General features: G+C 39.2%; 1 protein-coding gene across 2 annotated transcripts in view; it reads right to left on the reverse strand.

Moving 5' to 3' along the window:
* The window catches only part of LOC100986730 (guanine nucleotide-binding protein G(q) subunit alpha), a 313,400-nt gene that overhangs the window by 6,803 nt on the left and 280,098 nt on the right, over positions 1-26,499 (reverse strand). For both annotated transcript variants that reach the window (XM_034967540.4, XM_034967541.3), the window contains exon 6: positions 5,461-5,614. In XM_034967540.4, the coding sequence (XP_034823431.1) occupies positions 5,461-5,614 (154 nt within the window). The remainder of the gene's footprint in view (positions 1-5,460; positions 5,615-26,499) is intronic.

A 26,499-nucleotide genomic window follows, 5' to 3' on the forward strand; every position in this document is an offset into this window, starting at 1 on the left:
CAAAAAACCCAATTAAAAAATAGGCAAAAGACTTGAACAGACATTTCTCTAAAGAAGATATACAAATGGTCAATAAGCACAGGAAAAGATGCTCAATAATGGTAATCAATCATTTAGAAAAATGCATATCAAAACCACAGTGACAGACCTCTCCACATCTACTAGCATGGCTATAAAAATAACAAGGGTTTGGGAAAATAGGGAGAGATTTGTACTCTTGTGCACTGTTGGGAATGTACAAAGGTGCAGCTGCTGTGAAAACAGTTTGGTGGTTCCTCAAAAAGCTAAACATAGAATAACCATATGACCGACCCTGCTAGTCTACTCCAATGTATATATCTAAAGGAATTGAGAGCAGGGGCTCTGATAGACACTTGATCTTAGTCAAAAGGGCAAGAAGCAATGTACATCAATTTTAATAGCAGCATTGTTAACAACAGCCAAAAGGCGAAAACAATCCAAGTGTCCATCAACAGATACATGGAGAAACAAAACCAAACCAAACAGAATATTAGAATATCAGAAACAAAAAGAATATTATTCAGCCATAAAAAAGAGTAAAGCTCTGACAGATGCTGTAATATGCATGAACTGTGAGAACATTATAATAAATAAACCCAACATAAAATAACAAATATTGTATGCTTGCACACATATGAGGTGCTTAGAATTGGTAAACTCATAAAGACAGAAAGTAGATTAGAGGGTTCCAAGGGTTAGGGGGAGGAAGGAAATGGGGTGTTGCTGCTTAATTGGGGTGGTGAAAATATTTTGAAAATACTGGTGATGGCTGCACAGTATTGTGAGTGTAATTAATGCCTTTTATGAATTGTGCACTTAAAAATGTTAAAATGGCAAATTTTATAATTAAAAAAAGTACTATATCAAAACCCACTGAATTGTACACTTTAAATAAGTGAATTACATGGTATATAAATAATCTCAATAAAGCTGTTTTAAAAGTGTATTTAATAGGTACTGATATATTAATTTAAAACTTAGTGTAAATAACATCAAAACACCATCACCTTTCAAGTATTGGATACGTATCATATATCTGTCTTTGTGTTGCTTTATATATGCATTTCCTCCTATTTTTTCAAGTTAGTTCTATACCAAACAATAAGAAACTTTTTTTTTCCTTGAGACAGAGTTTCACTGTGTTGCCCAGGCTGGAGTGCAGTGGCATGATCTTGGCTCACTGCAACCTCCACCTCCTGGGTTCAAGCGAATCTCCTGCCTCAGCCTCGTGGGTAGCTGGGACTACAGGCGTGCACCACCATGCCCAGCTAATTTTTGTATTTTTAGAAGAGAAGAGACAGGGTTTTGCCATGTTGACCAGGCTGGTCTTCAACTCCTGGCCTCAAGGGATCCGCCCACCTTGGCCTCCCAAAGTGCTGAGATTACAGGCGTGAGCCACCACACCCAGCAGGTTTTTTTCTATCATCAATATTCTTGTTACCTACTAGTAGGGATAAAGAGATCTTGCAGAACTCTATTGAGGGCTTGACCACCATTTCTAACAAAATGCACCCTGAGCTTCAGACAGCTGACTTGAATTATTCTCAAACCAACCTTTTTATAAATTGGAGATTACTCCAATAAACTTATATCTGATAATGCCAGAAGATGGGAGGAAAGAATTATAAAAACAAATAGACTATCCTCATTTGTACAATTTAAAAAAGTAATGTTGAATTTTTGATGTAGGTGCCCAGAATTCAATTTTTTTAATGACTAAGAGGGCTGGCATCATATTTAATAGATAAAAAGTACAATTAAAAACAATATGTAAAGTATATATACAAGCAAATATATATATAATTAATGTTCCATCTTTTTCAATGTACTATTAACTTATTAACTCCAGAGATGTAATAAAAACTATTCAAAACCAGAAAGTAACAGATTACCAGAGCTGGAGAAGTCTCTCATTTCATAAAAAGAACATTATATTTCTGGCTTCTGAATGAACTTCTGTATGATTTTGTACTTAAACTCTATTTGGGAAGGAAGGGACTATACCTTTTTTTTTCTTTTTTATTTACCCTACAGAATATAAGAACTAGATCCAAGTTCACTGAAGTGTACTTGAAAAGTGTTATGTTTTTAAGCATAAATTGTTATCTGAATAAACATACACTACAAAGAACTCATTACAGCCATCACAGCAGGAGCAGAATTCCACAGTCTCTATGAACAATCTTGCAATTCAAGTCCATGTGGAAATGGTAATTTCCTTTCTTGAAGAGAAATACAGAAATGGCATTCATTATGATTAAGACCTTGTAAGTACAGAAATGTGGAAGTATGAAATTTATAATACTATAAACATGCTTATTACAAAAACATCACTGCAGAGTGGGCCTCAATTTTTTCAGTGTTTGCTCATCTTACAAGGGCTTGGAGTTTCATGTAATGACTGCTGCACTGGCTTTGTAATAACAAAATCAATGTCTTTTTTCTTTTTCTGTGGCCAAGTTTCCTCTGTGCATTATATGTATACTGGGGTAAGGTAACAGTAAAAAAAAAAAGTCTTCAGATTTCAGAATATTCACAATGGGCACATGCTGGAAGGAAAATGCTTGTGGTGGTGGGGAATCTGGGGAAATTATTGGAGAAAGGAGGTATGTGAAGAGATTAGGAAGATGGTGCAGAGATCAAAAAACAGCACTGCAAGCACTGATCACAAACTAAGTCTTTTATTGCGGAAAAATCAGCAACTGCGAAGTGTGGCTAGGTATGCTGCATCTGAGAAGTTTGAATGAACCCCTCAGAAGGGTTCACCTCCGTGGGCACCATGCTCTATCTATCTGTTCTGCATCCTCCCTTATGCAAGCACATCATGAAAACGTGCCAGCCCACAAGATGGGGTGTTGTGTATGGTGTGGCAATTTCTCACACGCTGATTCTTACCAAGTTCCAAGAAAAATTAAGAAGAACCTCGAGTGTGTGTGTGTGTGTGGCAGGCAAGCGTGTTTAGATCTAAGCCAGATGTTTCATGCCTACTGTATTCAGGTAGATGTGTTTGAAGCTTGAGGTGGGAAAGCAAGTTAACTACCCACACAGTCACTTCCTTCCATAGTTTTCTGAGCAACACTGAGAAGTGCAGTCTCAGGCATTGATGATTTGTTTCCGGGCTAGTGCAAATTAAAAGGAGTGAAAGAGAAAACACTGTTTAGACTGAGAAAGTGTTTTTCAAAGAACAGCAAAGCACAAAGGAAAATGTACTTGAAGAGAGGATATGAACACAATGCTAACAAAAGGTACCATTTCTAACATCTGGTGACATCCACAAATGTTTATATTTTCAATTCACCAACCTTCAGGATCTTACATGTATTTGAGAAGGGAACTTCAATTCATTTAACATGTAACATTTCCCTTTCACGAGCCAGGACTGTACCACATTCCATGTGGGATGAAAAGATGACTAAACCTCCATCCCTGATGTGTTTGTATCATCATAGAAAGCTATGAAGCTAAATTTAATCTTGGTTTTTAAAGTAATTACTTTTCTGAGGAAGCTTTTAGTAAGTACAAAAACACTGTGGAATGATATCCATCCTGGATATCATATGTTGACAATGTAATTTTAAAAATAGTCTCTTCTCTTGTTGTTACATCACCTCTATGGTAGATACTTTTGGGTTTCTGCTATGTGATATACATATGATTCCATTCAATTCTTTCTTGCCCAGGGATAAACTGAGTAGCTAAATAAATTTGTCTGAGGCAACACAGACAGTGAGTGGCAAAGTGGAACTTTTCAGAGCTTGTGCTCTTAACTGTCTAGACCACGGCTTGGCAAACTTTCTCTGTAAAGGGCCACAGAGTAATTTAGGCTTTGCAAACAATTCTATCTCTGTCACAATTATCCAATTCTGCTGTTATGGTGTGAAAGCAGCCATAGACAGTGTATAATGAATGGGTGTGGCTATGTCTCAATAAAACTTTATTCATAATACCAGGTGGTGGGCCATAAGGGAGAGATGTGATTATCTTGCCAAATAAATAAACTTTTTTTTTTTTTTTTTTTTTTTTTTTTTGAGACAGGGTCTCCCATCACCCAGGCAGGAGTATAGTGGCAGGATCATGGCTCATTGCAGTCTTGACCTCTTGCCTCCCAACTCCTGCCTCATTTTTTGTAGATAGAGGTCTCATTACATTGCCCAGGCTGGGCTTGAACTCCTATGCTCAAGTGATCCTCTCACCTCAGTCTCCCAAAGTGCTGGGATTATAGGTGTGAATCACCACACCTGGCCACATAGACTCTTATAGGGCAGCAGTCGTGACTCTCACTTGTTTTACATAGTGGCTACATGTGGATGCATTTTGTTACCAATCACCAAGTGTTCAAGTGTTTCTCAGAATGGGTTGGGTGTCTGGTTGTCCAGGATTTCACAGTCTAGTTGGGGAGGGTAAGATCCTTTTCTAAGAACAAAGCAAATAATGCAGAGCCATAGGAGTAGTGAAGTGGATGCTATAGATTCTAAGTGCTGCACAAAGAGCTTAACACTGGGTTACTATTAGTAATGGTGGTGGGACTTCATTGGGCTATGACGTTTCAAAAAAGGAAGTATTTCCTGAGTATTCAGTAAGTGTCCTACGTGTCAGGCATCATGCTAAACGTACACATATGTTATATACTACAGTGCACAAAACAATCCTATGAGTTTGGTCGTAAGGCCCAGAAAAATCAAGTGACTTGATGGTAGTTCTACAAATAGGAAGTGTCAGAACTGGGATCTCAACCTTGATAGACTGATTTCAGTGGTGGGCTCTTAACTTCAAAATTGTGTTCCTCCCCAGAGAGAGGAGAGGCAGAGGTGGACTGTAACCAAATGAAAGGGAGACACAGAGGGGACTATAAGAGTTAATACACAATTGGTCAAAACTACTGGATTGTTCCTTTTTCTGATCTGCTATTTCAAAGCAGATGAGTTTCTTTTCTTTTTTTTTTAGACAGTCTTGCTCTGTTGCCAGGCTGGAGTGCAGTGGCGCGATCTTGGCTCACTGCAACCTCCGCCTCCCAGGTTCAAGCAATTCTCCTGCCTCAGCCTCCCGAGAAGCTGGGACTACAGGTGCCTGCCACCACGCCCAGCTAATTTTTATATTTTTAGTAGAAACGGGGTTTCACCATGTTGACCAGGATGGTCTCGATCGCTTGACCTCGTGATCCGCCTGCCTCGGCCTCCCAAAGTGCTGGGATTACAGGCGCTCGCCACTGTGCCCAGCCATGAGTTTCTTTTTCTATGACTTCTAGCATTGTTAAGGAATGCAATGTTTTGTGTCACTAAAAGACAGGGCAAACAACAATTCCTACTGTATCAGTTTCAACATGCAGGCTGCACAGGGCAAGGGCAGCAATGGTGCACTGTAGTGCGTTAACTCCCACACTGGGGTTTGGAGACAAAACCTATTCACAGCTACTGAGCTGTGGTATGAGTGCTGACTTACCATCATATTCTGGGAAGTAGTCGACTAGATGGGAATACATGATTTTCTCCTCTAGAAGATCTTTCTTGTTTAAGAACAGAATAACCGAGGAGTTCTGGAACCAGGGATATGTGATAATTGTTCTAAAGAGAGCCTTGCTTTCCTCCATTCGGTTCTGGAAAAAAAAAAAATCAGAAAAAACAAGGAGTGAATTACATGATTACTTAATTTGTGAATTGTGTTTATTTTATAAGTCCAACCCATCTTTTGTATACGACCAGTTTTTGTAGCCCTGTGTTGGATTTGTCAGGATTTATATGCAAATGATTCATGACACACATTGGCTGTTTTCATTATGCAAACTCTCAGGCTGACAAGCAGAAGAGAGTAATAATAATAAAAATCAGCTAAAATAGCTCTTACGGTTGAAAGAGAAAATAATTGAAAGCCTAGAGAATCATGTTGTCAATCTGGAACACTGTCATAAATTCCCATCAAAAATCATTCATTAATGACTAAATACTTGAGATCTGAACTAAGGACTAGATATGGCTTCATTTTGTATTTCTTAAGCTATATTTATTTGGGGCCTCACAATTAACTCTATTCTAAGCAATCAAAACAGTTACTTCTTTGTCAAAAGCATATCTATATTTCTAGATGTTTTCTAGAGTTATTACTCTACACACACACACACACACACACACACACACACACCCTTTATAAACACATGGAAAATGTTGTAAGATCAAACATTTCCTGTTCATGAGTGCATGTTTTCTCCCTATGTTTCACTATACTATTAATATAGAATTGTGGAGATACACACAGTAATTATGTGGAGATAAAAATGTAATATTTCTCACTTTCAGCATCTGTGAGTAAGTGTTCTCACCTGAAGCTACACTTTCAAGCCTACCTTGGTAACAGAAACCCTAAATGGATTCTGAAGAAAATTAGTCAGCTTGCTACTATAAATGAAGATGCTATTTGAGGCTGTTCCTGAGTTAAATCATTCCTCTGGAAAAAAAAAAAAAAACATATCAGCCAAAAGCTAGAGGGCCTCAGAGCTTCTTTCGTCTCTCCTTACCATTCTTTCTCCCATAGACTCACCTCTCTAAATCATTCCTACACTTGGGTTACAGATGAAGGCAGCAGATTTGGGAATTCTCCTTCCCATGAGGAGATAAAAGCCAGGATGTATGGGCATGCTTCATCCTGCACACACTTTCCAACCTCCCTTCTTAGTTCTCCATGTTATGACTGGGTTTGTGGCAATGGAAAGGGCTGCCTGGGATTGTGCCCACCTCTGCTGCTACGGGGTGGTTTGGTGGTTTACACCAGAGCATCCTAGTTTCCTGCCATGTGAGCTGGCTTGGGGCTGGGCTCTGATCCAGGCCCCAAATCACTTGAAGCTTCCCTTCCCTCATTTATGGTAATTAGTTTAGCCAAGCAATTCAACTAGGCCAATTAACTTGAGCACTTTTGCTGGGAACTCTGGAACAGAGAACCTTGCTTTCATGCAGAGTGTGGAAAAGGAATCATGGAGCTTTTAGCAGCCATCTTGAAAAGTGAGTGAAAAACAAATTGGGTCCTGCTCACCTGGTTTTTAACCTCTTGCTCCAACCAGGGCTAAGCTTGGTCATGCCTTTAGATTTGTCAGGAACATCAGTCAAAAGAACCTTTTGTTTTTCCAACTAGTTGGGGCTGTACTTTTCTGGTTTTTATTATACAAAATACTCTCAGTTGGTAAACCTGGATATATCCTCCCTCCAAACTTATACAAGGAAGTGAATGAGAATGACTGAATAGACTGGCTATGAACACCTTCTGCTCAGCTTTTGCCTGCCTGCGGTAGGATGCTCCTGGAATTTCACAGTGAAGAGTTACAAAGGCCATGTATTGCTCCTCTGCATAACCCTTAACTGGTGTTCTGGAAACCTCCAGGGAACTCAGCTTTTACCAAGTACAATAATCTGGATCCTGAATATGTCTTCTTTTTTTCTTCTGTAAAGTGTGCCAATTCAAATCAAGTCATAAGGCACACTTTTCCAAAGCAGATCTTTGCCAAATCAGCCAAAGTCCATTGTCCCCAATCTCTTCAACCTGTTAATTTTGTGCCAACAATTGCATAGATAATTAAAATTAATAAAATATGTGGGCTGATATAATGAAAGATAACTTCATAGCTCAAAAGACAGTGTTTATCTCACTGCATACATTTCTCTTTTATATAAAATGACAGCACAGACTTTAACATACCTTTATTGTCTATAGGCCTTTTACTAGTTCTCATAGCCAGTGATAAGATTTTAAGCCCTGGAAATAACACTGAGAAATGATATCTTGTAGCTTGAGATTTTATAGGCTGAGTGTTTCAGGACTGAAGACAAAGGCTTTAATAAGAACTGAAATAATTAAAAAAAAATTTAAAGAAAGTTAATTAGATAGTGACATCCCTGATGGGAGAGTGGTGTTTTTCTTTTCAACCCCTTACTTATAACTAGAGAAATTCTAGAAAGTCATGCTGTGGTCTTCAGAGGAGCCCTGTCTAAAGAGGTATGTTCACCTGGGCATCAACCCAGCAAGTCTCCATTAGAAAGCCTTATTATATTTAGCATTCTTGAGAAGGGGCGTGATGGGCTCCAAGGGAAGGGGTCCTAGTAGAGCCTTTTCTGGCTGGAGACGTTAAGGGGAAGCGACTAGACTATGCGCAGAGACAGGGAGGGGAAGTGACTAGACTGTGCACAGAGACAGGGAGGGTGAGCCTGACTTTGCATTGATATAGAAGAAGGTGTACCATGTCTCTCTGATTAACAATTTCCAGACTGGACTGGAGCCCGACTGAGCCCAGCATTGTGTTCCAGAGACAACTTGCCCAGGGTGCTGCCCATCTGCACCCAGTACTGCTGCACTGGGGCTGCTCTGGAAGCAGGTCCTGCTGAAGCTCACCCATGCATGCAGTCTGGGGCTGCTCAAGGACATACCTCCATTCACCAGGTGCCATGTGGACTGAAGCCTGCGCTTCTAGCTCAGGGGAAAGCTAAAATGGGCAGATGACTGGCAGATGAGATCAACTTTCAACCAGGCCTGCCAAATTGAATCTCTGAGGGGACACTCCAGGAATCTGCTTCTTACAAGCCCTCCAGGTGATTTGAATGCACACTCAACTTTGTGAAGCACTGTTAGTGTCGCTATGAATCACATGGGGTCGTCTTAAAACAAGGCTTCTACTTCAGCATGGGGTGGAGCCCGAGGGCCTGCATTTCTAACAAGACCGCATTGAGCTGGAAGGTACAGAAAGCTTGCCAAGCCCAGGACAACAAGGGAGGTGATGCTCTATCCCATTTTCATGATAAGAAGTGCAAGTCAAAACATACAGCCGAGAGTCTGATTCTGTGCAGACTTCTTTTTTTCCCCCCAATTAAGATTCTTTATGCTATGCTATATGATGTTTTCCATAGTAAAAATTCCTTATGCCTTTATTTTTCCTTTATGGAAGAACAGTTACAAACCGACATGCTCTGTTATCAAGCCCTGGACTAAATCCTAAATGGACTAAATGAGATTTTCACAATGACTCATAAGGTAGTGGAACGTGCAGAGTGTGAGGCATAATCCACTTTGCTCAGTAAAAATTGAAATCTATGAGGGAACAGCACGTCCCAGGAGACTTTGTGGCACCTGCTTTGCAGTAATCTGCCAGAGCATGACGTTTCAAGAGGGATCAATGTACGAGCCACGTGTATGACCCATAATATAAAACAAGGAGGTTTTGTTTACTCTGAAGACAGGTTTAAAGGCAGTCTGGGGGGTGGTGGTAATCACGCCCTCTTTTTCTTGGGGTTTTGACCAGTTGGGAAATGTACAAAGAGGATACTAGTAAAGGTCCCCCTCCCTGCCCACCCCCACCGAGATGGTGTCTCACTCTTGCCCAGGCTGGAGTGCAGTTGCGTGATCTCAGCTCACTGCAACCTCTGCCTCCTGAGTTCAAGCGATTCTCCTGCCTCAGCCTCCCTAGTGGCTGGGACTACAGGTGTCCGCCACCACACCTGGCTAATTTTTGTATTTTTAGTAGAGACAGGGTTTCACCATGTTGGCCAGGCTGGTAATGAACTCCTGACCTCAAGTGATCTGCCTGCCTTGGCCTCCCAAAGTGCTGGGATTACAGGCGTGAGCCGCTGCACCCGGCAGGATACTAGTAAAGGTTTTACTACCCCTAACACAGGGCTCCTTGTTAACAGGTTGGGCCTAGACTCTGTGTGAGGCTCTAGGAGGCTTCCAACTGCCAGTTGTCCTCACCCACCACTTCTCTTGAGCTGGAAACAACTGTCCCTCTCAATGAAGGGTGGCTTTGGTGCAGGTGAGAGAGCTGGATCAGGGAGAACAGGGACAGGGTGGGCTGCCAGAAGTAGGTCCTGCCTGGGCTCCACTTCCACAGAGAAGGGAGGACCAAAGAGGCCACAAAGGCTGAGGACAGGCTGTAAGCTAGTGACCATGGTGTGTGTCCTGGTTGGTCTCTGCTTCAGGTACATGAAGCCATGGAAATGTCAGACTCGCCTAGACCACACTGATAGGTAAGTCATTCCTTCTATGGGCTGGAACTAGCCAAAGGGTAGAACACTAAACTGGGAAACATTCACTCCAATCCTTGGCCCTGAGGGAGAAAGATAGGGTACCTGCTCCCTGCTTTGTAATTGCAAGCAGGATGGTGTGATCCCTGAGTGTTCTACCCTGACCAGTTATCTGTGAAAGCCCTGTTTGAGCCATCAGCAAAGGGTCTTATACCTCTAATATTTATTTAACATCTCAAATCAATTCTCAAGATCTCTGATATCCTGAACACATTGCTATTTAATGCATTTCCCTGTTAACATGTAATTGACTAAGGCTGCCTACAGGGTGAAGCTACAAATTCTGGCCTGGCATTCACAGCTTGGCACTGTCTTTAATCTGAGCCCCTATACAAATGGTCTTTTTTCCTGATAAACAGATTCCATGTCACCACTGCCACATGACTGCATGTTCCTGACTTGTGGCCCACAATGCTGTCCCCACTTCTTATCCTTCAATATCCAGGTCAACCCAACTTCCCCAAGCAGTTCTTTCCCGAGCCCCATTGGACTTGCTCCTTCCTCCCATCCCCAGCACAGGATGTCCTATCCCTAGTTTGCCAACGGTTCAGTGGACACATAAGAGAGCTTCTGAGATGCTGGGCATGAGCATGCTGCAGACACAGCCCTTGTCCTGGAAGACTGAAGAAGACAAGCATGCAATGCATCATCACAGGCCCACATGGTAGGCCCAAAGCAGTGATAAGTAGGAGATGCTGGGGTGACACAGAAGGAAAGGTTTGCTGTGCAGTAGATCAGGGAAGGTTTAAAAGGAAAGGTAGTTTCAAACTGAAATCTTTGTAGATGAATCAGAGCTTGCAAGTAGGAAAAGAGAGCAAACATTCCTCTGATTAAGGAGAAGGTTGGATCCAGTGGACATGGCCCAAGACCCCAGCTGGAAGCTAGCTTTCTTCAGGCTACTGGCTGGCACAAATCTCCGCATAACAATTACCAAAGGGCCTAAAGGGACAATATTTCGTGTCTACACTTTGCATCCCTGCTGTCATCGAAGTCAACATTTACTCAGCAGGCTGGCTTTCCTTATCCCTCTCCACCATATTGGTGCTTCCCTCTGTCAAAAGTCAGCATTAAACTAGAGATTTGAGTATCCATTTTAATAACTTTTGCAACTCCTCATTATCTTGCCTCATTATCATTATCTTGCCAATAAGAACATATTCTCACAAAACGCACTTCTTTTCTTAGCAAAGACAAATTTAGGCTAAGATCCTCAATTCTTTTACCTGATACAAGTTATCCACCTGTCTCTCCCGGGTGGTATTTTTTTCTCCCATCAATACATTGATAAACCATATTGAATTACATTTCCCATAAAGTCTAAAATACATCCTTAAATGCAAACAAGACAGTTAAGAAATAAGCATGCAGAATGTCATGAGGGCATTCATAACAATCATCACTGAGGGCCTGACAGTCATCTATGCATCTATGAGCTGTTCTCAGCTGACCTGAGGTAGGATGGACCCCAGAGAAACTGTGATAAAACTTTCCAGGGTGCAGATGCTCTTGAGTCTCAGGGAGACACAGAAGGTGTTGAGTGACCTTGAGTGATCTACAGACTCACTAATTGATGCCAGGAGCCAGTCAGGTGACTGTGATTCTGTGATGATAATTTCTGTGTTCACGATTCTGGGATTCTGTGTCCCCTAAGCTTTCTGCTAAAAAAGAAGGCCAGAGCCATCATGCCCTTTACTTAAATGAGTGAAGTCCAGATATACAGACACAGAATGAATACATGAGCATGTCTATAAAGTCGACTGCTCAGTAAAAGGGGAAAACACACAGTTTATGTTGCTTTATGATATTTTTAACACAGATCTTCAAAGTTACAGGTTAAGACAACATCTGCTGGGTACACCTACACTCTAAATTTTTATACCAAGTAGCTCACAGGGCCTCATTCCATACACTGTACATGACGAAACACGCTGATACCAGGTACCATTTTTATTGGCACCACTTCTGCTTATGAAATTGATAAGAAAAAAAGACTGTCAGAATATAGGAATTTTATGCTCCAGAATTCATACAAGACCGTTTTAAATAACACTCTTCACTCTCTTTTTTAAATAAGACATTCCAAACCTATACTCTTCACTTTTAATTGCTATAACAGCTTCACTATTTCTTCTAAGACATAACTCACTAAAGAACACCTTACAGATTATTAAAGGTCATTATTACTTTTAAAAAGCAAGACCAGTTGATTTACTTTCTATGTAATGACCCATAATGTAAAATTTGAATCAATATTGTCATTTGTAGCTTACCAAATGTTGAAGAATTTGAAAAATCTGAACATACTCTCTCAGGTATTTATCTCATTTGTCTGTGTCTACTGGGTAAATAAATGCAACAACCCAGAAGACAAATAACTCCAAAGCTGTATGAAAAAAAATTTGCAAGCCTAGTCTTCTGCATATTTCTTTCCTCCCTTGATTGTTTAGGGAAAAGCTTGCTGTGTCTGACTTTGTATCTCCAGCAGGATCACATTGTTATGTGTCCTATCTGATGTCAACGCTTTGAGAATTCAAAACACATTCTGGGCCAAACTCCTGTTGTTGGGGAGGGAGGTGGGAAGAGGAAAAAAGTACAGGAATTCACATGAATCTGCTGTATGGAAATGTGCTCCAGACGATCTGGCAGGGAGAGTACGCTGACATGGCAATGTGGCCCAGTGGTGACAGGCCAGGGCTGTGAGCTAGGGACCTCAGTGGAAACACGGCTCTGTTTCAAATACTCTCCGTGTCCTTGGGCAAGTGGCTAAATATCTCTGAGCCTTGGTCTCCTCATGTATCTCCCATGGTTTGTGAGGATAGATGAGACAATGCATCCAAGCCCCTAGCTGTGGCCTGAGCACACAGTAGCCTTCTATCACTGATGGCAAAATTGCTACATAAGAACCTCCTGGTTAGGCAATTTGCTCCTCTCAAATCTCTGACCAAACTAAACCCAGTGAAATATTTCCGTTCCCTGGAACTGCACCTAGTTAATTTATCCACGTTATCAAATCCAGGCACATCTGATTTATAGAAAACTGGAAAGTCATCCAGGTTTCTGCCAATTTTCCTTACGTAGAGAATGTTTCTTCCTAAGATTCTCCACCCGTTAAAGGGGAGGATCTTCAAAATCTCTAAAGATGCTCAATACACTCAACCCCAGAGCAAACCAAGAAAACAACAGATACAATATACAAATGGAGTAGGTGGAGTGAGAAATAATTAAAGACAGGTTCCTAGCCATTGCACTTTTGCTATCCAAATCACACAGCCGGGATAGAAATAAGAACGTCAAACTCAGCTGAATAGATATTATTTCCTTGATAATTTTCTTAGTCTAGGCAAATCTTTGCAAGCAATTATTTGAGATCAAATTTGGCGAAGGTTTTAATGTTATAGTTTCTGCATATGCATCAATGTATTCTACCTGCATAGGATGTTTAGAGAAGAAAAGAAATAGAACATATTTGCCTATTACCTCCAGGTCTAAGGTTACTAAGCAATAAGGCGCGGTCACATGTCAGGCCCTTGTAAAGTGAACTGCTGCAAATCAGAGTGTGTTGTAGGAGAAAAGTGTAGGAGGAAAAAAGGAAGACAGAATGAGAGACTGGGGATCAAGGAGAGGCAAAGGAGAGTAGAGAGCCAGAACGTGAGTGACAGGAAACAGGACAAATGTGTAACCCTTTCCGATGTGGAAGCCTACAGTCCTAAAACTTACAGAGGTAGGACTAACAGAGATGAATGGATTAATATTTCCTAGTATTTCAGTTAAGTGACCAACCACCTCCTTTCAAAGTCTACTGCACAGCACACTGATCTATTTACCAATTATCCTATGTGCCATACTTTACGCTTATTTTTTTACTTTATGCTTAGATGTCAGGGATCCGAAGTCTATCCTTAACTTACATGCAGTCTATCCTTAACTCTTTCCTTTCCTTTTCTCATAAGGGTTACTTACTGAGCTGAGAGTCAGGTATTTAACGGTTTGTGTATTCATGACACTGACTTTTCAATTCACTGAACTTTCCTCCTTCCAGTACTCTCTCTACACCCATTATTCTGTGCTATCATCTCGTGGCAGTGCCACTAACAGCTCAAGAGAGATCACCTTCTCGTTGCTCTCTGATGTAATGTCTGATGGCCAAAGCAACTGCCACCACTGCCTTTTAAAAACTGCTCTATTGCACTGCAAACTCAAATCCTATGTGCTGTCACTGTCATTGTAAGTGATGTTGTAAGTGACGTTTCCCTCTACTAAGTATCTAGGAGATGGGTAATTGCCATTAGCTGGTGTAACAGGCATTCCTTCCAGCCTGAATCTCATGATGATCAATGCTTCCTACTTTACAAACTTGTCTGAGTTGATGGCTATAATTTGTTTCCCACAAGCTATTGGAAAAGACATTCCTTTTTTTTTTGCATAATTAGGATACAGATTTACCTTCACACTTTAGTCAGAACAATAACTTATTCAGCACCCCAACGTATTCCAACTCCTTGGGTTATGTCCCCATTCACATAAAACAATATTTCAGCAATAATCAACAGAGCAGCCTTGGGATATTGCACCAAACCAGTCATCAAAAGAGCCAAGGAGACAACTAGACAGACCTATAGTAAGTGGCTACTTGAATGGGTGGACTCTAATTTTGAACTTCAACGGACCCATTAGCACTGTGTCAAGAGCACAAAGGTACAACTTGGCTGAACAGGCATCTGTTCCTATTGCATCCTAGGTCATTTGCTTATAGAAATAGCTCATTTGCTCAGGTCCGCTTAGTACCTCTTTGCCAGATTTAGCCAGAAGCAGACACAAATGAACTTATAACAGACAACACAGATTATTCCTGTAGACACTAGTGACTCTTCTTTTTTTTGAGTATCACTAGTGAGGCACAGTGAGCATTTAATGTTGGCTCCAGGGCACAAGTGAAGGCCAAAAGAATGCATTTGTAACCTATCTGTTTGGAATTGTGAAGAACAGTAAACAGAGGACGTGGTGGTGTGGTCATTTTAAATTTAATGTAAATATACTATAGTCAGTTTTTATTCAATTTGTAACATGTAGAATGTATTTGCATGTATACACGGTTGTGTGCAAACACCTGCAAGAGTGCTTTCCAATTCAATAGCGCTCCACTCCCTAAGAATGTGAGTTTCTGAAGTTCTGATACTACTTGAATGTTAATAGCACGCTACAAACCACACACACACACACACACACTCAACTGTGGAGAGTAAATTTTAATTGGCTTTTCCCAAGCTATACTTGTATTCATTTCTACATTAAAAAATTATTTGAAATAATTCAATTTTTTTCTATCATAAAATTAATATGTGGTCATGATAGAACACTTTAAAAATAACAGTAGGAAAAGAAAAAAGTTCCCATAGTTGAATTGCCCACATAAAACTATTTTATTTTTGTTAATTTTTGTTTTCTTCCAGTCTTTGAGCTATGCATAATTTTGGAGGTTATTTTATGGCAGTATATCCAAAATAACTTTGAGATAATGAAAAGCCATTTTTGTACCATTGTTGTCTCACTCAGAAGCCACTAGCTACATGTGGCTACTGAGCACTTAAAATGTGGCTAATGCAACTGAAAAAATGAGTTTTAAATTTATTTAACTTCAACTAACTAAAACTAAAATTTAAAGTTACATGGGGTCTGCAGCTACTATATTAGTGCAGTTTTAAAGGACTGTGAACCCTAGATGTAAAATCTTATGTTCTATATTTTGCTCTCAACATTCTAGTCTAAGCATTTTTTTTTTTGTCAAATTCTTAAGTTATAGTGGGCTTAACTGTACTTCTACTGTGAAATATTTAGTTTTTTTGTGTACTATTATAAATAACACTACAATTTATAACCTTGTACACAGGAATTTTCATGGTTGAAATTTTCTATGTAACAGCCTATGAAAGCATATTGCAAATTTTAAGGCTCTTGGTTACAGGCTACCAAATAACTTTCCGCAGGGGGTGAACAAACTTATTCATCTCGTAGTGATGTGTGAACTTACTCGTTTGATTGTTTCCTCTTAAGCGGGAGAGCTACCCTTTTAGAATCTTTTTCATATCAAATTACATGTGGCATGAAATGACACATCAAGGTGAAAAAATGATAGCTTGCTGTCTTGGTTGGAATTTCTTTGAACAGCAGTGAGGCTGAAGATTTTCCAACAGATTACTTACTAACATGTAGTATTTTCTCTTTTCGAGAATTGTCTGCTCCTGTCTTTTTGTCCATGAAAATCAGTCTGCTCAGGTTTTTTTGCTCTTAATGTTTTGTTATAAATTTGTATGTAGTCTTTATATACTGAAGTCATTAACCATGATTTTAATGTTTCTTACTAACTTGTCATTTTGAATTTTGAGTGTTTCAAAGAAGTTATTAGGAGAATGTTTGAAATAAGATTAAAACAGCTTTGATATTTCTAAGATTGACCTTTCCTAACTTAGAAAACAGTTCTACTTTTACAAAAATCAAATGTCAATTTCCCAATGGGTGTTTTCCTTAAAGTCAGCTCAGTTTATGGCACCACCTAACTTGCTGAATATAAGCCACTGCCCATCCTGAAATAGCATTTTGCAAACTGTAGGAGAGTTGTTCGCAGGAGCAAAGTGTGTTTGGATGTCAGCTTCCTTTATTGCACTAGTCCACTTTCTGATCTTACAGTTGATGAACAGTGACTTGGCCAAATTACAGGAGATTTTGGATAAAGAGAAATGGAACTACACTGTGAGGATGCAGAGGTAAGAGACTAAACAGAAAGCAGGCTTAGATGACACAACTGAGCTAAGAAACACTAAATACCTTGGTAATGTCCCAGGAAGATTTGATCTAGCTAATAAACCAACAAGGCACACATCAGCGCATCAGACAGAATCTGAACAAATTCTCAGTGTGTTAGGCCAGGAAAATCTACATTTGGGGGGAAATAGGATGAAATAAATAACCCAAAACAATTCAGTAAAGTATTTCCTTCATTGTCTCAAAATATTTTTATGGATGGGTCAGTCTGGCCCAGAAACACACGTGGTTGCCTGATTCTTTGTCCAACATGATAGGGTGGTATCAGTGGATAAGAATTTGGTCTGCCTTGTGTCCAAAGAGATAAGTTCAAAGGACCTGTATGACACCTGAGCCCTGCTCAGTGAGGTGCCAGTGTCCTGATGTGCCCATGACTATGTCCACACTGAAGTTCTTTTCTTTATCTTTTGGTTTCTAAGTTTTCTCTCTTCCCTTTGTCTACCCACCAAAGACTGTAAGCATATGGTGAGCATTTCCATTAAGAAAAATCAGACAGTAGGTAAAAATAGAGAAATAACATAGGCAATCAGAGTAAGTTTGGAACTGAAGGACAGTAATAAGCAGATACATTGATCAAATGACAAGAAAGCAGGTGTAACTTATTGGCTTCAAAGTTTTTGCATACAAAATACATAAAATATTCTGAATATAAGTCCTTTTAAAATGAGCTTAGTGCATTATATTTCTAAGGCCATGTTATATTATTTTTAAATAATAATGAATTTGTTATATAATTAATAGTTGGTTTTCTTTTTAGTCTTTTCATTTTCAGGAACAATACAGGATGAAATTTTTTAGACTCTGATATGTATTTTTGGCTATATGAATGTTATTACTTTTTATGAAGCTTAATATTAATGATAATTAGCATTGTTTAGTACAAATATACACTAGACAATGCTAAGAGCATTTTAGTGTGTAAAAGGCACTGGCAAGCATTTCTATAAAGGGTCAGATAGTAAATATTCCAGTTTGTTGGCCATACTGTCTGTCATAACTACTCAACTCTGCCCATGTACCAGGAAAGCACCTCTAGACAATACACAACAAATGAGTGTGGCTGGGTTCCAATAAAACTTTGTTTGGATGCTGAACTTTAAATTTCAAGTAATTTTCATGTGTCATAAAAATTCTTACTTTGATTTTTTTCAACCATTTTAAAATGTAAAAACCAATTTTAGTTGGCTAAGTGTACAATAACAGACAGTGGGCTGGATCTGGCCTGTGGGCCATAGAGTTTACTGACTCTTGGTGTAAAACAGCGTTGAATACTCATATGGCATGAGAAGACTGATAAAAAGGAAGTTGAGTAACACATGTAGAAGGAAGGTAAATAATTATCACAGCCACTTGAATTATTAGTAACATTCCAATTTTATATGTTTTAAAAGTCTGAGCATATTTACTTATAATTTATGTTTGTACAATTTATTATGTACAACAAAGCACATATATGGAAATAAAAGCAAAAGTAAGGTCTCCCCCGATAAATCTGTCATTATATCTTTGAGCCTTAATTCTGTCCTTGTCTTTTTTTCCTCATAGTTCTTGGTTAAGATATTAGGTTTCTTACTTTCCTTTTTATTTCCCCAAAAAGCATCCATTTTCTTTCTTCCCATGGCACAGAGGATGCAACACAGGAAAGGCAATCAGTGTTTTAATTCATTCACTGAACTTTTAGTGTCAGGGCAGTATATTTAGCCAGATGTTGCACACATGTAAAAAATGCCTTTCCAGATGTTCTAATGCCATATATCTGGCATTTTAAACCAGTAAAATTACTGTAAAACAGTGCTCATTTGAAGACACAGGTAAACTTTTCATAATACTTCAAGCAGCTTAAAAAAATTCTATAAACATTCTTTGTTAATGAGAGACTAATAATAGTCTGCATATGGATTTACTCCATCCCTGCTTTTCCTCTTGATTCTTCCAGGAGAATGACTGACAAGTTAAGGAGGGCAGGGACAATAAACCTCTCAGCTTTGGTTTCTGTATCTACTAAAAGGTATGGTTATGAGATTTTTTGGGCAAACTCTTGGCTAAAATCCTGTTACATATTGTATATATTATCTGTAGACTTCAGTGATTTATTTTGTCCATGTTCTATTACCAGTGCTTTTGACAGTGCACACCAGAGCAAGGCCCTGGCACCTTTAAAAGTAATGTTTACTGTCTGCTTGAAAAATCAGTGTCACTACGTTGACTTACTTGTAGGTACAACAAATTCACTCAAATACATGTGGGTTTACTGAAAAGGACCCCCTTCCCTGCAAACTGTAAAGTGCTTGATCAGCTTTGCACTAACAAGCTTTGAGAAAAAAATGGGCTTTTTCTCTGTACCTCCTTTTTAAACACAGCATTCCATATAATGCACATGTGACTAACTAATATGGAAGGCAAAAATGGTATAGAATTTAGGAAGAACTACGCATTTTTTGACAAAAAGTATTAATTACACCCATGAAAAACTGAGAAATGGCTGTAAAGTGTTAAGGTTGAAGGTTTCAATATTTTGCCCCAAATAAGAGTTTTCTTCTTCTCTTTACTCTTTTAAGAAAAGTTTGCAGAATAATTTTTCAACATTTTAAATAAAGTGTTTTAAAAAAATTTGCATTATGACCTATTACTAAGTTACGCAGTCAGAAGACAAAAAAGAAAAAAAAAAACCCCAATATTCCACTAGGTAAGAAAATTGTACTGTGTTAGGAAGTTAAAAGATCTCTTCCAGTAGCTATTAAACAAGTGCGATGGGTGATAGATCCAACACAAAAACACATCTTTAAATACAACTAACAGAAACATACAAATCAGACACAATCAGCTCCTTCTATAATGAAGGACTGTGGGGTGGGATGGAAGATCATTCAAGCATCATGAAGAGAGCAGACAACGTTGAAAGACCTGAGGGAAAACCTGGAGAGATGAATACATGCACAAATGCCAGTGATTCTGTTGGGAAAAAATGCTGGGTAAAAGATGAGGGAGAGTTGTCCCACAGTCACCAGTACAGAATCATAGACTATAGCAGGTGCTACTAGAAAGATCAGCAGGAGGCTGGGCGCCGTGGCTCACGCCTGTAATCCCAGCACTTTGGGAGGCCAAGGTGGGTGGATCACAAGGTCAAGAGATCGAGACCACCCTGGCTAACACGGTGAAACCCCGTCTCTACTAAAAATACAAAAATTAGCCGGGCGTAGGGGCATGAGCCTGTAGTCCCAGCTACTCAGGAGGCTGAGGCAGGAGAATAGCTTGAACCCGGGAGGCGGAGGTTGCAGTGAGCCAAGATCATGCCACTGCACTCCAGCCTCATGACAGAGTGAGACTCCATCTCAAACAAAAAACAAAAAACAAAAAAACAAACAAACAAACAAAAAACAAAAAACATCAGCAGGAGAGGGTCCACAGTCGGCACAGAGCCATGAAAGAGTGTATCACACTTAAAACCTCTGGGGTGAAGTAACTCTTCAGGTATCCAGAGAATGGAAATAGGTGGGAAAATTTTTGAACTTACAAGTGTTTTGAAAAGTGGAGTATTTAAATAAGGATTAAGGGAGAAGGGATCAGAACCAATTCTATTGCTGAAATAGACCAGATGAGGGAAATGAGCACTGAAGATCTCAAAGCTGCCACAGAGGCAGAGTGAGGCAGTAAGAGTTCAACTATTCAGGAACAATGTGTGTTATGAGCTGGCTGACATTCAGTTTATGGCTAATATCCATTTGGATTGGCTGATCTTTTTTTTTTAAACTGACTGATAGCTATGCCATACTTGTTAAATAGTACATTTCTGAGGTTTTGTAAGTTTATAAGCTGTACGGTTTTATTCAACTACAAAAACATCTGAAATTCCCCAAACTGTTTCTGCCACCCTCCACCAATATCTTCCTTAAGGTTTGAATAAGTGATTAAGGAACTGCTGCTCCTGGTCTAACTCTCGGCTTCCCACTGGAAGTCAGTAACTCAAAGTAGAAGGAATTCTGGCAGTGACCATGTGCTCATAACAGCTGGCATAAAATAAAAGGTACACAGATTTATATATTTCCTCTGACTTTAGGAATGTAATAGCAATTCGGATCAGAGTGCAAGGAAGAAATCATACATAGTCTAAATTACCCTTAAAAGTACATTTTGAATGCACCCCATGGTGACCATGAGACCATCTTGCCATTCCATATTTCGGATACAGACTGCCATTCTCTTAGTGGTAGGAAAGTTATAGTTACTGTAGTGAAGGATGAAGTTTGGTTTTGTCTTGTGTTTGCAGTTAGGGGCCTTGCTGAACAAGAATTAGTGTCACTGAACTAGGCTCGCACTTTGCACTGAGAAGTGCTCACACTACATGAGGCATCCAGGAACCGGGACTAACTGTGGGAAGAATGGATCCGACTTCTCCATCACATTATTTGACTGCATGCCTTCATTTGATGAAGGCAGCCCAGAGCCTTTTGGATAATTTACTCCCTCTTAATTCTCCCCCAACCCCTTTTTCCTGGGCACTTATAACTATATTCTTACAAATACGCAATGTGACTCTACTGTGTAATTACATAGCCATGTGTCTCTAAAAGTAACACCAGCCGTAAAAGATTTAGACAGTCTGAAAGAGATTATTTGGTTTGCTTAATCCAATGCATTCTGATAAAGGTGAAAGGGAATTTCCAAAATCATTGTGACTACAAAGGAAGCTTTCCAATGATTTAAACTTTTAAAAGGACAAAATGGGGTGGGTAGAGGATTATGAAGAAAATTACATAATCAAGGATAATTAGGTAATATAATGACTTGTAAGAATTACCATCTTGCTGTATGCTACTATTAGTAGGTACTCAAAACTTGTTAAATAACTAAAGGTAAAAACTGAAAATGACTCAACACTTCTGAAAAATGCCCAGGGCAACTTGGATTTAAATAAAATCTCCAGGAACTTCCAGGAAAAAACTATTTACTTCATTCTGTTCCCCGAGACCCCAAGAAAATGAAACAACAATAACAACAACAAAACCTAATGAAGAAACTGGGAAATAATTCAAGCCACAGATGTGGAAGGATGTCTGCCAAATATATGGTATCTGCAGTGAACCCAGAAAGGATGCTGAAAACTATTAATCACCTTTCCATATTTCAATCAGGCTGAGATTTGTGTGAGTAAATGATAGGCTCTGGAAACATTCAAGTGGTAATGTTTACTAACACAGAGGAGTGGAGGACTGAACTGGTTCAGTTCTGTGAGAGGCAGGGAAAAGTCGAGTAGGCACCTAGTTCTGTAACTGGGCTGAACAAGAGGCAGGACAGACGGGAGAAACAGCTGGGTTCTGCCATCTTTACACTCTCCAACACCCAGACTCCTAACCCAGGAAACTGCCTGGAGAGGAGGCAGGGAGGAAAGCTGTTTAGTGCTTCAGTGCTGTAAAACACCTAGGAATACCAAACCTTTGAAGAAAATCTCCAGCAGAAAATACTGAGACCTAAGCAAACACACCGCAGTGAGTAGGGAAGGGGAAGAAGTAAACAGAGATCACTGTAAAGAGATCAATGCAAAAACTTAAAATACTTTAAAGTGGAAAAAAAAATCCTCAGATCTTTCTGAAAGAAAAATAGGATACTGATACTGACTTAAGAAAGAAAATGTTTGGAGAATAAAAAGAAGATCTCTTAGGGTTTCAAAAAAAAACTTATGATTCAGCAGGTCATGCACACACACACACAAAAATCTATGAAAGCCAAAAAACAAAGAAAGATAATTTGAAAGATAATTCTAGAAAATTTCTCAGGAAGTAGAAAAAGCAATAGAAAACTGGAGAGAAAAATAAAAAAATTTAAAAAAATATTTAAAAAATTTCAGAAAAATAAAAAAAGAATTAGTCAAAGTAGTTTCCTCTTCAGCTAAAAGACGTTATAGTAACAGAACACAGAGAAAATGGAGAGGAGGAAACTTTCAAATGAATACTAAATGAGCATTTCTTGTAATCAAATCTCTAGGTTAAAGGGCCCCAGAAGGGCTGGGGGTGGAAAAAGAAGAAAGAATACCTCTACCAAAAGAGATCCTTTCTTAAATTTCAGAATTATCTTAGATAAATAAAAGATTCTAAAAACTTTTCATAGAAAATAGGTCACATATAAAGAATAAGGAAGCTGAAGAGCCATGGATTTTTGAAAGGGATCATTGGAAGACTATGAAATAGTGTTTTCAGAATGATTTATATCTGAGTCTATACCCAGCCAAAATATCAGTTAAGTTAGAGGGCAGAATAGGGATATTTTTAGACATGAATGGAATTTAAAAATTATTCCAAGGGTTCCTTGGATCCTTACTCAGAAAGCTACAGAAGGATATGTCCCAGTAAAACAAGGAAATAAGCCAAGGAAGAAAACAACATAGGATCCAGAAACAGGGAACTCAACACAAGAAAGATGTAAATGAACTCCTGGGGCAGCAGTGAAGCAAGGTCCCAGGATGACAACTGTATAAAATGCAACGGAACAACCAGTCCTGATTAGAAAAGACAAAGCCAAAAGGGAGATCTCTGATTTTAAAATGAACAAAATGGAACTGATATATTATCTTATATGTTGACCGTGTTTTGAAAGATTTCATAGATCTGTCAGTGAATTAGAAAAGAATCAGCTAGAGATATACACACACAAAGAAACAGAAAATTAAAATGTAAGGCAATTAACTCATGGGAAAAAAAGTTGACCAAAAAAATAAACGAAATTACAGCTTACTACTTAGCTCATCAATGAACAACATTTACATTGTTAAATAGTGTAAACAGTAAATTATCAAAAAATTGGGTTATATAACTGTTGAAAGGATGGGAGAAAAATGATGTGGGAATGTTAAGACAGCATGATTTTTACCTACCATAATAGAAGATAATACAATCGACAAATCAAGAAAAAAAGAGTAAAAGCACACCATTTTGAGACACGAAGACAATAACAGAAACTAAGAGTTAGGAGTTAAGGGCAGTCCCTCTGGCTATCAGGAGGTGGTGGTGATGGTGACTGAGAAAGTGCTCTTTAAAAAATTTTGTCTTTTTTAGTTGTTTGGCTTTGTAAACCATTATTTGATAAAAATACAAACTGATTGATTTTTAAACTTAAAAAAAGATATACTGGTTCAGGTGTAAAATACAGTTCTGGGAAGAAGATACATATGAAACAGCTGGTGGTAGTTACCCAAATTTTAAAATGGGGGAGGTAGAGTGGAAACACAGGAGAGTTTTCACTCTCTTCTGTAGCCTTCTATGTATGTGGAATTTTAAATAATGAACATATATTACCTTAGTTATTAAAATAATAAATATATTCTAAGAAAATAATACATTTATTTTATATTTTAAATGTAACAGAAACATCAAAAGGCAAGACAACAAAGCAGCAGACAAGCTCATTGCTGGGAGTGACTCATGGTGCAGAGTTTGATAAATGTCACAGAGAAAACCAGAACCTTTTAACTCCTACTTTTGATCCTGAATACCCTGTTATGAAGAAGACTTTTCATACTGAAAAAGGTAGAGGAGATCAGTAAAAAGTAAGACTGGGAAGACTACTCTAATGAGATCAAGTATCTTTAACTGGAGACTTGACATTCTAAGACATTATCTAGCTTTAGTTATTACCATTTTCATAAACATCAGTTTATAAGATTAGCAAAGCCAGCAGGAATGGTCCAAAGACCCTTAATTTAAATGAAAAACAGGCACAGAATGGGATGATGCATGGAATGAAGTTTGACATACACTGTACTGAGAAAACTTTAGGTATTCTGAGGGCAGCCTGAAGACTCCATGCACCCACCCACAGCACCCGCTAGACAACAGGAAGAGAAGGCGAGAAAGAATTAGTGACAAACTTTCCTACCTTTAGAATGTGTCTTCAGGTTGTAATTCCCGTGTGGGACCTAATTTCTTGAACATCTGCTCTGCGCTAGGTGCTTCACATGCTACCTCAATTAGTTCATGCAACCTTGTGAGATAAAGACTTAAGTTTGAATTTCCCTGGCTACAAGTCCATGGTTTTTCTATTAAGCCATGTTGGATGGTGTCAATTGGTGACATCATCCATGTGAACATTCCTCATGTTTAGATCTAGCAGGACAATGTGGCACAGAGAGGGGTGGTCAGGAGAACTGAGTTCTTAGCCTGGTCCCAAGGCCACCTCTTGGGAACTCCTTTCACCACTCTGGGGTCCAGTTTCCAAATCCTGAGTGTCCTCTATCTAACATTTTCAGATGAAATAAAATCCAGTGAAAGACATAATAACAGAATAAATATTTTCAGCTATTATCTTAAATGGATTACTTCAATATTCATCTTTTCTTTAAATCTACATCTCATTTCTCTTTAGGTAGTATCTTTTTGAAAAGCTGTCATTTCAAAGTACTGAAAACCTAAAATCTAGGCAATGAAAGTAGAGTAAATGACTGAGGTTTTCCTAAAATTACCCTGGAAAGATGAGAGGATTCACTACTGTTCTGGGAAACGGAAATAGCTGTTCCCAGCACTCGCTCCTCCCCTGATGCTCCCAATTAACTTTTAAGGACAAGCATGAAGCTTTGTAGAGCTTGATGCCTTCTGCAAGCACTACAGTAAATGTGGGGCATAAATTGCCTCCCATTAAGACAACTGTGGAGGATGACAGAAGTAGGTCAGTTTCAAACAACAGCCTAGCTTAGTAGCCTAAGTGGTATCTGTAATTCTAGGGTTGGGGCATCTTTGAAAGCACTGGCTAAAGGAAAAGTTATTTAACCCTTCTTTGCTGAATTTTCCAGCTCTCTCCACTTCTTGAGAGAAAATGTCAACTGTTATTGTCAGATAGAATATGAAAATAGGTAGCACAGCAAGAACATGACAAATGTTTAATAAATTACAAAGTAAATATAAATGACAAGTGTTTAATAATTGGATTTTGGCCCACAAGTGAGGTATGATCCAGGTACTGGAGCCAGTCCAGATGTTGTATCGGACTGGTCCTGTTATAAGCCAGATTCCACCAGTATAAAAAAGTTGAACACAGGGATGGAATGACTCCTCAGGGTAAGAAAGGGAAAGGGGGAGTTCTGAAGGAAGGCCATATTTCTGACGGGGACACTGGCTTCTGACAGATTTCCAGTGGTTGACTGCATCCAACACTTCAGGCTTCAAGCTTTGGCTCTAGACCTACCTCCCTGCCCCATGTTCTCGACCTTAGCATTTGGGAAGGCTGTGGGGTCTTCACTCTTCACTGTCACCAGGTTCTCAATCCTTTCCATAGTTTTGGCATTTTCTCTCTCTCCCTGGCTGCCACGGCCCCATTCTTGCTTTGGGTCTAAGTCAAAACATCCCACTTAAACCAATACCTTGTGAGGAATGAGGCTCCACTGTACAGAAGCAACGAGCTGATGCCAGTTAAGACCTTATAAAGTGAGGGGTCTTGGGCATTTCACCCCCGTGTACTCCTTACTATAAATAAACACCCTTAACCAGGTGGTAGAACGTTATTCAGGAAAACAGGCAGAAGGCTTTAAATATGTTAGCAGATCCTTCTATCCTTCCTTTTCTCTTTGTTTAGGTTTCCCAGGAATGTCTTGTACAGGAACAAGTTTTTGCTGAGAACTGAG

The sequence above is a fragment of the Pan paniscus genome, chromosome 11, assembly GCF_029289425.2.
Source record: "Pan paniscus chromosome 11, NHGRI_mPanPan1-v2.0_pri, whole genome shotgun sequence".
Taxonomy (NCBI): domain Eukaryota; kingdom Metazoa; phylum Chordata; class Mammalia; order Primates; family Hominidae; genus Pan; species Pan paniscus.